Here is a 14,024-nt window from a genome sequence, read left to right as displayed (position 1 = left end):
GTGTGTGTGTGTGTGTTTGTTCCTTTCACCTTGGCTCCCTCGTTGTCTCCTCTCACACCTGCTCCTTGTCAGCTCGTTAGCCCTGCCTTTGTCTCTGTCAGCTATATATGCTCTCCCTCTGCTCTCACTCTTTGTTGGTTCCTCTGTTGTTGCTGGTCCTGTCATCGCTGCAATCGTCTCCCCTCGTCTCTCCCTGGCTCCTTCTACGCGTTTTCCCTTGATATCTGTTCTGTTCTGGTCTGTTACATTTCAGTTGGATTTTTGGACTGCCTTTGTTAACCATTTTTTCATTAAATCTACAAGTATTCACCTCAGCCTCTCTGCCTCTGCATTTGGGTCCTCCAAACCTCAACCAAGACGTGACAGAAACAACAATGTCAAGGAACACCATGGGCAGCGGAAACATGCAAGAGGAGGAGAGTTGTGTGTCAGAGGTCGTGGATGAGTCTCCTCCGTCATACATTTTGTATTTAGAGGAGGAATAATGGGGGCGAAGTTGCTGTGGAAGAGGACGCCAGGGCGGCAGAAGCTTGGTTTGGTGTACGTAGAAGGCTTACAGCCGTACATGGTTGAGCCCTTGACTCGCAACGCTGCCAGTTCTGTTAGCTCTGAAGACACAGACGTCCATCACCATGAACACTGGAACGTAACTCAATGGTAAAGTAAATTATTCTTATTTCTTATTTCAACCTTTGCGTATATTAGCTGCGACATACGAATCAAGACGCTATGGCTGAATAAATTTGATTGACAGATGAACGTTGATATATGATTAGCTGAATTCAGGTGTAAAAGGTGGTATAACTAAGTGGCCTGCATAAGATAACGAAAAAAACAACACAGATTTTAAGACAGGCTTTTTTCTTAGAAATAGAAATTTTCTAAATTTTGGGACAATATTGTCTGGTAAAAAGTTCATTTATATACGTGTTTAAGCCAAAATGATTTGACATTTAAATATGATTTCCGTAAAACTTTAAATACTTAAAAATCCTGCCAATTTTTTGCTAACGACCAACTGCAAGTTTTATTCTGAAGAGGTTCTCTGACCTCAGCTGTGGATCTTTACAGCTCTTCCAGAGATAAAATTAGATTCTGTTTCCATATCAAAAGCTCATCTTACATTAGATTTGCAGTTATTCTAAACCACATTCTGTCTCAATTGGACACTATTCTGTAAGATATTCAAGTTATTGTGCTACTCCCTCTTCACTTTTCTTTTTAATAATGGTCTCTAATAATCATCTGAGGGCTTTATACTGACATTATATTACACATAGAAGGAAGCTGTTCACTAATTAACCCTGCTTCTTATTTAGTACCTAAACAGAAAAGGAGGCTGAATACATATGCCTGGATTGTGGGTAAAGGTTGAAGGGATAATTATTAACATCTTTGTTTGCTATAGAAACCATGCAATGAGATAATTAAAAACTATTGTGTAGTTTTTAGACAGAGTTTAATACAGCCTTGCTTTTTTTTTACTTTAAAAACATGACTGTTGTAGTAAAACAGGATATATTAGACCTTTCCTTATTTTCAAGCTATTAAATATGCTCTGATATAGACTTTTCCACATTTCTGAGAAGATTTGCAGCTCCAACCAGTGGAAAACATAACACTTGATTTAACTAAATATATTCAATTATCTGAAACTCTTGCTCTGTTTTATTATCCTCTGCAAAGCAAACATGGTTTTCTTTCTTGTCAGTTAAATAAACAGGTTTGATTCACTATCATCAACAGCATCAAGTAATGCCTTGAATGTTTGCACAGCATTCTGTTTCATCTTTCTGTCTCATTCACAAAGAAAAGAGCCTCACTGAAACAACAGTGCATACACACTAATCAAGTGAAGCTACGTTAAGTCATTCGCTGGGCTTTTGCATCAGATCAAAGTTTTCTCCATTACAAAACATAAACATTACCGATTGGAAAGAAAACTAATAATTCATTATGTTGTTAAGCAGGAAATATTTCTATTAAAGATTTTCTAAATTATAAAAAGCCACTGCACTGTAGATGCACAAAGGAGCACTATTGCAAATCCTTTCTCCCAGCTGGTGTTGGAATCTATAATCTGCAAATATTTGCAGTGTTTTCTTTTCTGAGATGTGTTTTTTTTTTTTTTCATTTGCTGTATATTTAATGCTGACATTTTTTCATTTTTTTCATCTTTCGAGACTTGTGTTTAGGATCTTTGTACTGTATGTATTGTTTCATATTGTATTGCATTGTATTCTAGTCAATTCTATTCTATTTTATTCCATTCCATTCCATCTTGTCCTATTCCAATCTAACCTGCAACTTGGTAATAACCTAGACATGATCTGTGAACATTACAGTGAAGTTGTAGAGATTAAGGCTGTGCCTGGATGTGATCATGAAAATATTCTAAAAGTGACTCTAAAAGAGTCACAACTGGTCAAGTTTACAGTAGTATTTCTGGTTCAGACCATAATTAGTGAGTCAAAGACATTTGACTTCGTAACAAGATGGAATAACGAGTAGAAAATCAGTATCAAAAAAGAGAAAAAAGAAATGTATATATTCTTCTGCTAAGAGAGATGGGGAAAAAAAGAGTGAAAAGCTGTGAGTAGTCTTAATTTCTTTTTGGTGTAGCTTACAATCCCTTGTCGGTGCTTTGTTCTTAGTTTTTTTTTTATAAATATATATATATATATATCTATCTGCAGTGAAGTGTTTTTCCAGCTCTGGGCTCAGCTTCAGCAAAGATGAGAGCAGTCTTACCTTTAGGTGATACATACTCTATCTAGTAAGTTACCTTTCAAGCACACAGCTTCGCATTCAGCAAATTACAAGGACTTCGTAAAAAATCACAGTTTCTTTCATTTAAGCAATTTTCTTCCTGAGAGTACAGTAGCAGCACCCTTTGATGGGAAAGCAATCCGGTCCTACACGTTTTACTCCTAAATTAGTTGCTTCTAACAAGCCCCAGGTCAGACATTTTCATGCCAATTTGTGAGTCTGCTGTTCATAGTGGCCCAATTCACACAGGCTGGGGATTTCTCCACTGAAACAGCTGTAAAATGCAAAGTGACACCAGTTTGTAACTGCATTCAGATATTAATACTCTGGTAACATAATTACAACCGATTCATCTCAAGATTGAGACAAAAAGACTTTTCATTTGTAAAGTAGCAGTAGATAAACTCTTTTTCTCACATTTCTTTTGCAGTATGCAAGTTATAGTTAGTGGAAAAACAGACACTTATTGGTATAAAATGTCTGGAGACATTAGACCCAGATGACCATGTGTGATAGTACATGGGTCCTACTTTTAAAGATACCAGCTATAGAAGGTTCTTTTGAGCTATATATATTTGTCTTGTAGAAAACAAAAGGATACATCTTCAAGAATTAAACTTTCCAACAAGGGGCCACAAAAATCACATAATATACCATAAAGTCCCAATATGCATATATGAAAATTACTTAAATTAACAGGTCGAATGGTTGGACAGACATTTTAACCCATTTCTGATGGCCCTTAGATAACAATATTTTTTAACCAACTGGGGACACAGCTTTGAACATTCCTCCTAAGATGTTTAGGTAATATAAATAAATAAAAAATGCGCTCAGATAAAAAAAAAAAAAATTACTGCAACACACTGCATTTCAAAACCTTCATTACACACACTATAAAATGGTGGCACATCATAATTTATACACACACTTCATAGTCCTGACTGGACTTCTCTGTTTCTCTACATACACCCATGTAGAACTGCTTGAAGATACACTAACACATGTGGCAAGACAGTAAACAGTGTGACAGCATTTTAAAGTCTGGAGAGTTTCAAATATCACTTTTATAAAAAAACAAAAAAAAAACAAATAAAAAACATTAAAAAAAAAACAGTCCTAGAGCTCTGATGCTGATGTATAACTCAAGCAAAACACTTTAAACACAAAAAAACCCTCAGATCACTTATTTTAAGGAATATGACTGCATTTTACATCTTACATATGAAAATTATTATAGTAATGATGAAAATATAAATATGAAGTGGCTTGGTGTACATGTGAGTACAAATGAAGATGAAGAAAGATGAAGAGAAGAAAAGATAAGGACTCCCGCGGGGCACATATAAAGGTTATGAAGATTTTTTTTTTGTTCATTTGTTCGCTTGCTAGAAAGCCCGTGGGGTAGACTTGGAGCATGCTGCAGGATTCAAATGTCTAACATTTTTAACAAACACCTCAGGATCACCCTAAAGGAGCTGGAAACATTGAACAGGAAAATACATCTAGACCAACTTTACTAAGCCTAACGCCTGTTACATACTCCACAAGAAGTAAGATATTCTTCTTGTTCAGATAGTGGTAATTACAAGAAAAAAGAATTTGTTATGTCCATGTATTCACTTGGCAACAAAGCTCCTCTACCAAATTAGCAAAAGAAAGTGCAATCCACTGAAGATTACTTCACATATATTTAAGAGAATAATAACACAATAACAGACAGGACATTTTTAAGATTGATGAAGGAGATGGAGAGTAAAATAGTTATTACTTATAAAATGTATCATACAAACTTTCCTGTTTACTGTGCCTACTGTATCTCCAGTTGTCTACGGGAGAGAGGCGGGTACACCCTGGACAGGTCACAAACAGGACAAACAACCATTCACACACACACACACACTCATACCTAAGGGGAATTTAGAGAAGCCAATTTACCTAACATGTTTTTGGACTGTGGGAGGAAGCCAGAGTACCCGGAGAGACCCCATGCATACTCAGGGAGAACATTCAAACAACATGCAGAAAGACCCCGGGCCGAGAATCGAACCCGAAACCTTCTTGCTGCAAGGCACCACTGATCAGCCCTCATTGGATTTCTGCACCCTGAAAAAGGGGGAATGTACAACCCAAAAACAAAAGCAGAAAATCGTCAAATAATAAACCTGTTCTTGAGAAGTTCTGCAAAGATTTCCAGATGTGTCGACAACAAGAAGTGAGAACCCCGAACACAGGGCTGCAAGAACAAAATGACATCATTTTGTTCACACAGCTGTGGAGGAAAAGAATATATCTCGCTTCTCATGTCGCTGCCCTCATACAATACCATCATTCTAGAAATATACCACTTATTGTTCTTACAGGGAAACCAATTTTTCAAAGAGTTTGAAAGAAAGTATATTAACATTTCCACATGCATTTTTTCCTGTGGTTCTATCTGCTTACCATGGCTTTGAAGTTACATGGAAAGAAAATAGCACATTTTCAGAATCCACACCTACTTTATATAAATGTTGTTTTTGTAACAAGAGGATTCACTCTCTGCGCTCAGGTCTGTCTAGAAAGAACATATTCAGTCTTTCACAGATAAAAGTATCTGCATGACCAGGGGTCTCTGGTGACTGCTGTCATATACTCGAGTCAGCTGAGAGACATGAAGCCCACAATAAGAATGTGAGCTGAGGTCATAAATATTATAAAATAAACTCACTTAGCAAACAAAAAAACAATATTGGTTATAGGGTTCAGACAAGGTTGCAATACAAAACTTGACACATAAACAAGTATAGTGACAACAGCTGGAGGAAAGCACAAATGTGAAATCTAATGGGAATCCCACTTAAGAGAAATGTGTGAGAATGATTATCACTGTTTCTACTTGTGTTTTCTCTTTGAGCTTCCTTGTGTTATTTAATGGATAAATATATATTATTACTACAATCTAAATAATAAAAAAAAAATCTAATGTCTTGTTTTTCAAGAGCTCACTGCAGCCAACAGCTAACAAAAGTACTGTGAATTTTTAATTGGTAAAACGAGCCTTTCTATCTCTGTAGGACCCTGTCAGTGTGGCAATGCAGTATGGCCCCATCAAATATGCATTTTACTCCAAAATCCATCTTCACTAGATGAATCTGTCAAAAGATGATACATTTACGTGATCAGACATCTACCAGCAGTGAGAAAGAAAATGCCACAATTATACAAATCACAATCATGATGACAGCTTCTGTCAACAGCTGTCCTTAATTAATTATCATGCCAAGAGTGTCAGCCAACAAACACAGCGGCAATTATTTCTATCAGCCGTTGGAGCAATAGCCATGTTAAGTTACAGGAAGGAGATTATAAAGATAAAGAACACATCACAGCAAAAACATTCTGGGGCCCTCCTATTCAGTAACCACATGCTCCCTTTTGCTCAGATTATAGCAGACAACATCCGTTATTATAACTAGGCAGAAAACACAGAGCTTTACATTACAATATAACCAGGTGACTATGAACCAATCAGAGCGTTGGCTAGATGCTTAGAACAGATCAATACGTGGATGCAGCATCATTTTTTCCAACTTCATGAAAACAACATTGCAGTAATATTCTTCGGAACAAAAAGTCATGATGGACTCAGAACTGAGCCTTCAGATACACATAGAGGCATTTATTAGTCAGCTTTTTATCACCTGAAAGTTTTCAGGATTAAAGGACTAATGTCCAAGCAGGATCTAGAAAAACTCATTCATGCATTTATCTTTAGAACTATTGATTCTTCCCTAAAAGTCAATCAGAGAGCTGCAGCAGATCCATAACTAAGAAAGTAGAGCACATCCACCCGGTTCTGAAGTCCTTCCACTGGCTCCCTGTAACTCAGATAATAGACTTTAAAAACCTGCTGTTAGTCTATAAATCACTCAATGGATCAACACCTTAATACATAACAGATTTGTTGTCAGTGTATCAACCTCACAGACAAATCAGGTCTTCTAGTTCCAGCCTACTCTGTTCACCCAGAACTAGATCAAAACATGGAGAAGCAGCATTTAGTTCCTATGCTCCACTAACCAGGAACAAACTCCCATAACAGTGTAAAAGTGCTACAAGCCTGAAAACGTTTACTGTAAGTCAAAGTTAAAAACCCATTTTTTAAGAACTGCCTTTGACTATTGAACCTAAAATGTTAACTGATGTATTGGTTTAAGTGTGTGCTCCAACTGTTTTATTTGCTTTATTGGCTGTTTTTTCACGTTTTTGTCTTTACTTGCTTTTATTTTGCTTCTGTTTTGGTGTTCAATTCATATAAAGAACTTTGAATTGTCATTGTACTGAATTTTGCTATACAGATAAATTTGCCTAGTTTAACTTTTGAAATGGGCTTCTGAAAGGTTTTCAATCTGATAGCACATAATGTTCTGCCAAGTACAAAAACAAAATTATGTTTAGTTCTGTTATAAATTAAATAGCGTGTTTAACAACTTTGTGGTCAGTTTTAGGAGGATTTAATCATTTTTAATCAAATAACTTTGTACTCTGGAACTGATGCTGGATCCTTTTAAATAAATATTTTAGGGCATCAATAATTTCCTGCATTCAGTATTGTTTAATAGATTTCAAAACTTTATTTGTTGATTTTTTGTTTCTCCAAGAAACAGGTTTTTGTTTATGGTAACACCTGAAATTCTAGTAGAACAAAAACAATACTGATTTATAAAACCATGAGAACAAACAAAACCAAGCAATTTCCCTATACAGATCAAAGCTGTGCCTCAAAGTTTGCGTCCAACGCTCCACCTCGTGTTTGGCCCACTTCACGCCCAAATATAACCATGAAAATGCAAAGCACTGCATGAATGTTATTGTGTATTTAAATGAGCCAGCTGATTAATGTAATTTAATAGTTACCAATGGCAACTATGGCAAAGAGAGCAGAAAAAACACAGTTTAACCAAGGTGTGTGAGATAGAAGGACAAATAAATGAAAGGACAGAAAAATCAATGTGATAGCCAGCAAAAAAAAAAGGAAGTATTATTAATGACACTTTTAGAGTCTGATGTGGATTGATAGAAGCAACAAGGACATCCAGACAGTATCTATCCTTATCACGATGTCTCAGCTTTATGGATAGATTATTTTGTTCCTAAAGTGGCTTTAGGCAGAGTTAATTAATTTTGATTACTGTATGTTTAACACCATCTTGACCTTACATATATATAGCTAAATATATATATAATATTAAAAACGGGAGTAGGACACCTATCTGTTGGGTTTAATATGAGCGGGAAAGGTAGTGTTTAGGCTACAGCTTATTCAATGTAGTTGTGTCAGCAACAATTGAAGTCCTATAAACAAGCTTTATTGGTGTTCATATCAACAAAGGATTTTTGTGAATGAACAAAACTGAATAGAATAGAATAGAATTATAGTTAAAATCTGGTTGAACTGTTTGGAAGGGAACACCCATGCTTACACCACAGCATCTATTACTCCAAGCTAATAGCTGTAGTTTACTTGAATACCTCCAAACTAATGGCCAATGTACCAAACACGGAGAAAAACTGCCAAGGAGTGATTCGTCAAGTAGTACTCAGAAAATAGTGCGACGTATGAATCAGGGAGTGATTCATATGGGGCTGTGATGATGGCTTGCTCACTCTTTCATCTTTATTAACTGTTTAAAATAAAAGCCTGTTAAAGGTCTATGATGAGTATACTTAATGTCACTAAAGCCATAGTTATAGCTATTTTAATTGTAAAAGAGAATGAAATGTAGTAAAAGCTCTGTAAATAGGACACTAAATCTGGTGAAACCATGCTTACTGTAACAAAACTGTAGTTAATGATGATTCAGTGAACAGATCTTTTAATTGAATCATTTCAGTGAACTGATTCTAGTGGTTTAGTTCACTCAAAAGAACTGCCGTTGCCATTACTAGCTGCCATATCCTGACCACACAACGCCAAATCCCTCCTTCCCACACTGCCCCTCTAGAGGTGTGATTATGATTTTAAATTGAGGTGAGTCTCACTTGATTCATAGCTAGTACTTTATTATGAGCTAGTATCTGTAGAGAAAGCGATTCACAATAGGATAGCATGAGTATGATAATGTAGAGCCCAACCACATAGCAGCAACTATGAATGCATACTCCATCAATGTATTTTATAGCACAGTAGTAAAATACCTTAGGTATAGTGAGATACCTCAGCCAAATTCATCACATATTGAAACCTCTCTGAATAGTAGAGCAGCCTTTTTTACAGAACTGCATAGTAAAAGTTAAGAATGAGGGAGCATCATATGATGAGAAAAAAAGAGCAGTAAGGATGACAGTTAATACCATGAATGAGCACAAAAAGTCAAACCTAAAGTCATCATCTGTCCTTGTATTTGTAAAATTGTGCACTAATGAGGTTGAGTCATTCCTCTTGAATTCAATATGTGCATCCATCTTCCTTTTCTTAAAACATATTGAAAGCTGAAGGTTTATATCCTGTGTCCTAACCAATAAAATTCATGCTGCAGGCGAGGACTCAATCCATCTGTCGGTTTAAAGGTACCACAGATATGAATAGGAGAATTAATCTAAAGCTAAATGCATTCTGTAACAAACTTTTTGTTTGTTTTTTTTTGGTGGGCATGATTAAAAAAGGCTTAACTTGCAAGTTTCTATCAACATGTGAAATTTTCCTTCCTGACATCTAAAAGTGAAGAAATATGACAATGAAAGCTGTTTACTAAGGAGTCAAGCAAAATGAAAGTACCATTTGTACTGGGAACTGAACACAATCATAGGGAAACTACCCAGGTTAGTCAACACCCAAATAAAACCCAATAGTGTGTTTTTGTTAAATGATGTATATTCAAATTAACTGATAAAATGTAAATAATAGAAATTTGGAACCAAATGATCTATTATCCCGAAGTTGCATGGATGAATCCAGAAAAATCATAAAAGAAAAGAAGAGAAATGATCACCATTGCAATTTGCAATTACTCTAAAATTTTCACTCTTAGTTTTAAGGTACACTGTGCAAAATCTGCATCGACATGACAAGATATCAGAGAGAAAACATATTCCTGTAATGAGCAGAAAATGATTCTGATTTGCACTCAGATTTCAGTGAGTGAATGTGTTTGCAAAATAAAACAGTTTCTAGTACTCAGTGACAGTTAATTAGATGACTTTAATGCACTTCACATTGATTTCACTGTTTATCGACTCCCAGCAGAATACTGGATAAGACCATAACACCAAAACGCACAGCCACACAGACATTTATCATTCCACTCTACCTTGTCGTAGTATCTGATCTCGTAGTCAAGGATGATCCCATTGGGTTGCTCAGGTGGGGGCCATGAGAGAGAAAAGCTGCGGCTCGTTGAGCTCACTTGGTGCATTATGGGAACCTCAGAAGGTGCTAGTGTAAAGCAAATATGTACACACAGCCACACACACACACACACACCCCAGTAAGAACACACAACCAATTAGGAATTATAGACATTCATCAGAGTGTTTAGACATCATAAATATGCAAATACAGAACAATTTATTGAGAAATTACTTAAAATGTGGCGCACAGAATTCAGTGCATGTGAAAGCAAACTGCTGCTCCTCTCAATGATTGAGTAAAAATACATTTAATGCATCTTTTGTTATAATCTTAGGATCTGCAGTTCTTTGATTATGATGAATTTCTGGAGTTATAGGAAAATTTTTCTTACATTTTACTCAAGTTCTTTGTTAGAGAAAGAAAAAGGACCTGTACTACAGCATGCAAACAAAAATTTATCAAAAGGGTTAACCTTAATAAAATACAAGCATTTTAGAGAATAACGATTGATTGATTTAAAAAATGGTTTACTGAAAAAAGACTTTAAGCATGCAAGTCAAATAGTATGGATGAAGAGCATTATTTCTTTTGATTAATTACTTGTTTTATTTTTTCACACATTAGAGTCCAATGAAATACTCTCAAAACCATCTGCTTAAATTAAAAAGCCCTCTCAATCACAGTTTACTTAATCATAGATCTGTTTTTTTATTGTAGGGTTTTGCAAGATTCCATGAGGGGTTTGCATCTGACATCAGATAAAAAGATACTTGGAAAGTTGCAGTTGATCAGGTATCAATTCCAACAGTGCCTCTGATAGAGCAGATGATGTCAGTTATATTTTTCCATCAGGGAAAAAGTTATTTCAGCTTTAAATTTAGCTAGAAGAAGAAGTTCCACTTATGTCTGCCTGCAAATGGAATTCATTGAGTAACAAATCAGTTATGTTCTTCAAGAATTACACAGCAGCAAGCTAAATAGGCAAAGGATGGCAGGGGAAAGAGAGATAAAGCTAAGAAAAGGAAAATCAGAAAGGAAGCAGAGAAGAGGAGTTTAGACAGGATTAAAGCCGTAGAGGTGCAAGAAAAAGTGAAGGGGGAGGAACAGGGGGAGGGAAGAGATGACAACCCGGTAACATGTTTTATGAATTAAAAGGCTGGAGCTCAATTTCCTTTATCTCTCCAGCCATCCCTCCCGCATATAATCCACTGTGCCTGGGGGTATACTTACACACACAGATGCTTGTAAACACACACATACACGCACAACAGTTTGCTTTTTTTTTTCTTCCATTCTAGCTTACCTGCTTGATTGGTTGTAATGTTGATGGACAGCTGTTGGGCAGGGTAAGGACTCTTATTGGACACTCCATTGACTGCCTGCAGAGTTTAAATTCTAATGGTCAACTATTTAACACCCAAAAGGACTACACACAAAAAAATTACTTATCTATAGAAGCTTTTATCATGAACATTTATAAATGAATATTTCAGAGGTTTGAAACCTACATACATAAAAAAAAAAAAAAATCAAATTTATGATAATATAATGATTAATCATTTTCATTAAAGCATCAAATTTAAATACTAAACAAATCTGAAAATAGTTCATAATTTCACCATATATATGATTTATTGTCTGACCAGATTCTCGCTGTCATCCAAAGACTAGACCACTTTCCAAATATTATTTGCCAAGTATGCAGTTAATCATTGTGACAGTGAAACAAATGCTTTAGTCAGGGCAAATTAGGGTTTTAATTTATGATAATTTACTTCAGGCACCACTAATTTAATTGTTGCTGCCTTTCCTTGACTGCTGAAGCTGAGACGTAGTGTATAACCACCCCCTATAAAAAATAAACAAACTAATATATAAAAAAAACTAAGATTAAATACATTCAAACTTAAAATTTAACATTCATTTAGAATTTTTACCTCAGGTGGTATGGGAAAATATTATTTAATGTTTTGCAAATAAACCACAGTTTCAGCCATTACTCTTGTAATCCTACATTTCATATTCTAAAATCAATGGCAATGAAGCCAAGTATTCTAACAACTATGTGCACATATTTAACATTCATTTTACTCTGGAGGTCTTAGAGGCCTTATATGTCCCATTTTAAATGCAGGGTGTCCTAAAATTGGGCAGTATAGGAGCCAGATGGTGGTAGATTTAAGGTTTACCACAGAACTGGCTTTGCAGACTTTAAGGTGACCTTGTAAGCTGAGAGATATAATTGCAGATTTTGCATAAAAGCCTGCAGGTCAGCAAGTATCTATGTCCTGTCTCTGAGCAACTTAGTGAATATTTAGTATCCATTTGCATTTAAAACAGAAGATGACAGGAACTTTAAATAGAGGAGACAGTTTTTAAAATAGAAAACATGCAAAGATGCAGTTTTTTTTGCAAAAAACACTCAAAGAAACTAATACTCAACATAAGATGGATCTTAAGCTTGAAAACTTTCTTGGTACTCAGAGATAATCACCCTAGGCTTGGATTTCCTAACAAAACCAACTTAACACATTTGAAGACACAAACCTGAATGTCAAATGTGTACGAGGTGTGAGCACGAAGCCTGCTGATCTCGACCCTTGTTTCCTTCAACGCCTCCTTGCCTGGAGCATAAACCACGCTGTCATCACAAGGCTGGCAAGCCCGCCGCTCGCTGCTGTGGCACCGCCTGCACACCACGTTATATGACAGATCCTCACGGTGCCCAGTATCGCGTGGAGAGTTCCACTCCAAGATCACTGATGTCTGATTCACCTCTGAGAGCACATTGCGAGGAGCAGAAGGAACGCCTGAAATAGAAATTGAAAGGAAGATATATGTCAGTGAAGAATAAAAATATATGTTTCCTGTGTTGGACTCTCTATAAACCGAGTTGTTACTCACTGCAAACGAGCCTGGTGAAGCTATCAACTGTGCAAACTAAAATTTCAGCTTAGAGTTAAACTCAAGTCCTGAATGCATGTAATCAGTAGAACATTAAAACATGAACATGTTTGTTTCTATCTGAAAGCGACAACAGTAAGCTGCTTATAGTAGATTTTATTTACATTTTCTTCAACAAAGATTTTTTTTAGAAGCTTCTCCAAATGATTGTATGGCTTAGCTAAATAGAGGCCACTATTACCGGTAATCTAGCCAGGCAAACATAGAACAATAACTGGATTTCATTTTTTTTTCTTACTTTGCAATAGCCGGAGTTAGAATTTCTCCAAACAGCAGTGGTGTGTGGTCAAGGGAGACACAATTAAGTTCAGTGATTCAGATAAGAGTTTTTTTCACTTCTCAAGACTAATTTAATTAACTGTTATTAAGGATTGTTTTTTATTGAATTTTTAGTCATAAAAAGAGGTTTTAGAGTATCTTAAATATTTGCACACAATTCTTTTAACCTAAGTGGGATCAAACTGAGTTTAGACCTGTAATTCTTTGCAGGTCTATATAGGAAGGATAGACTGAAGAATACCAAAACAAAGGTGAGGGATTGGTGGTTAAAAGAATTGATTAAAGAGAGGTTCTTCCATATATATATATATATATTTATACATACATATATAAAAGTTTTTTTTAAAGGCACTGTAGTATGAAATAGATATTAATAAAGAACCTTTAAAACAATTTTATATGTTAGAAATACAAAAACAAACAACAATTATATATTTCAATTTAGGTAAAACTACTATATAAGATTTTATTATGGGTTCATATAACTGTGCTTACACCTTGAGGACTCAATGACTCACCAATCATGCACCTTACTGTCATAGTTGTATGTTAGAAAATAACTTTCAGAGATCCTACAATTTAATATGTGAAACATGTTCTTTAATCAAGTGCCTGTGATTTTAAAATCGCCCGGCATCCAAAACAAAACGGGAGAGTTACATCTTCAGAGCTCCAGCCA

General features: G+C 35.6%; 1 protein-coding gene across 1 annotated transcript in view; it reads right to left on the bottom strand.

Moving 5' to 3' along the window:
• Positions 1-14,024, bottom strand: part of LOC107089192 (ephrin type-B receptor 1-B-like) — a 68,241-nt gene that overhangs the window by 29,471 nt on the left and 24,746 nt on the right. Inside the window, exons 5-7 of the mRNA XM_015381840.1 lie at positions 12,650-12,912; positions 11,406-11,481; positions 10,062-10,186 (exon numbers count right to left, since the gene is read on the bottom strand). Coding sequence (XP_015237326.1) covers positions 10,062-10,186; positions 11,406-11,481; positions 12,650-12,912 — 464 coding nt within the window. The remainder of the gene's footprint in view (positions 1-10,061; positions 10,187-11,405; positions 11,482-12,649; positions 12,913-14,024) is intronic.

Source organism: Cyprinodon variegatus, unplaced genomic scaffold (assembly GCF_000732505.1).
Source record: "Cyprinodon variegatus isolate N-32 unplaced genomic scaffold, C_variegatus-1.0 Scaffold243, whole genome shotgun sequence".
In the NCBI taxonomy this organism is placed as follows: domain Eukaryota; kingdom Metazoa; phylum Chordata; class Actinopteri; order Cyprinodontiformes; family Cyprinodontidae; genus Cyprinodon; species Cyprinodon variegatus.
The sequence above is the reverse complement of the archived record's forward strand: the minus strand, read 5'-3'. Positions and strand labels throughout refer to the sequence as shown.